General features: G+C 42.3%; 1 protein-coding gene across 1 annotated transcript in view; it reads left to right on the top strand.

Annotated features, from left to right (window-relative positions):
• Positions 1 to 468, top strand: part of nprl3 (NPR3-like, GATOR1 complex subunit) — a 12,476-nt gene that overhangs the window by 6,571 nt on the left and 5,437 nt on the right. The window contains exon 7 of the mRNA XM_087175980.1: positions 27 to 120. Within this exon, the coding sequence (XP_087032106.1) occupies positions 27 to 120 (94 nt within the window). The remainder of the gene's footprint in view (positions 1 to 26; positions 121 to 468) is intronic.

Below are 468 nucleotides of genomic sequence, written 5' to 3'. Positions count from 1 at the left end.
GTGTGTATTTATCGTTTTCCCCACAGATTCTGTCCCACAACATCCTTGTGGTCATGGCCATCATGTTCCCCAACGACTTCACCCCTGAGGTCCATGTGTCTATGGACAAGTTCCTGGCTTGTCTGGCTCTGGCCCTGGCTGAGAAATACCGATAAACAGCAGAAGATGACGGAGACTGCAGCATGAGTTCACTCTGCAAATTCAATAATAAATGAATGAAACGCAAAACAGTTTGTTCTCTGGTTCTTTTCTGGTGATTTGTGTTATAGCCTATTTGAATATAGATGAAATATTAGAGGAGTTGTTCTAAAAGTCTGTTTAGTACCACCAGCACTCAAAAACAAGCAAGTCAAATTTCACACGTTACACTTGACAGAGCTGCAACGATTAGTCGATGGACAGAAACTTAGTCCTAGTTGAGAAATATCGATAAACAGCAGGAGAAAATGACGAGACGAGCACAAGCTC

This window comes from Seriola lalandi, unplaced genomic scaffold (genome assembly GCF_002814215.2).
Source record: "Seriola lalandi dorsalis isolate HSWRI2012SDOR001 ecotype SW California unplaced genomic scaffold, Sedor1 jcf7180002054519, whole genome shotgun sequence".
Taxonomy (NCBI): Eukaryota; Metazoa; Chordata; class Actinopteri; order Carangiformes; family Carangidae; genus Seriola; species Seriola lalandi.
This window is presented reverse-complemented; position numbering and strand designations above follow the sequence as displayed.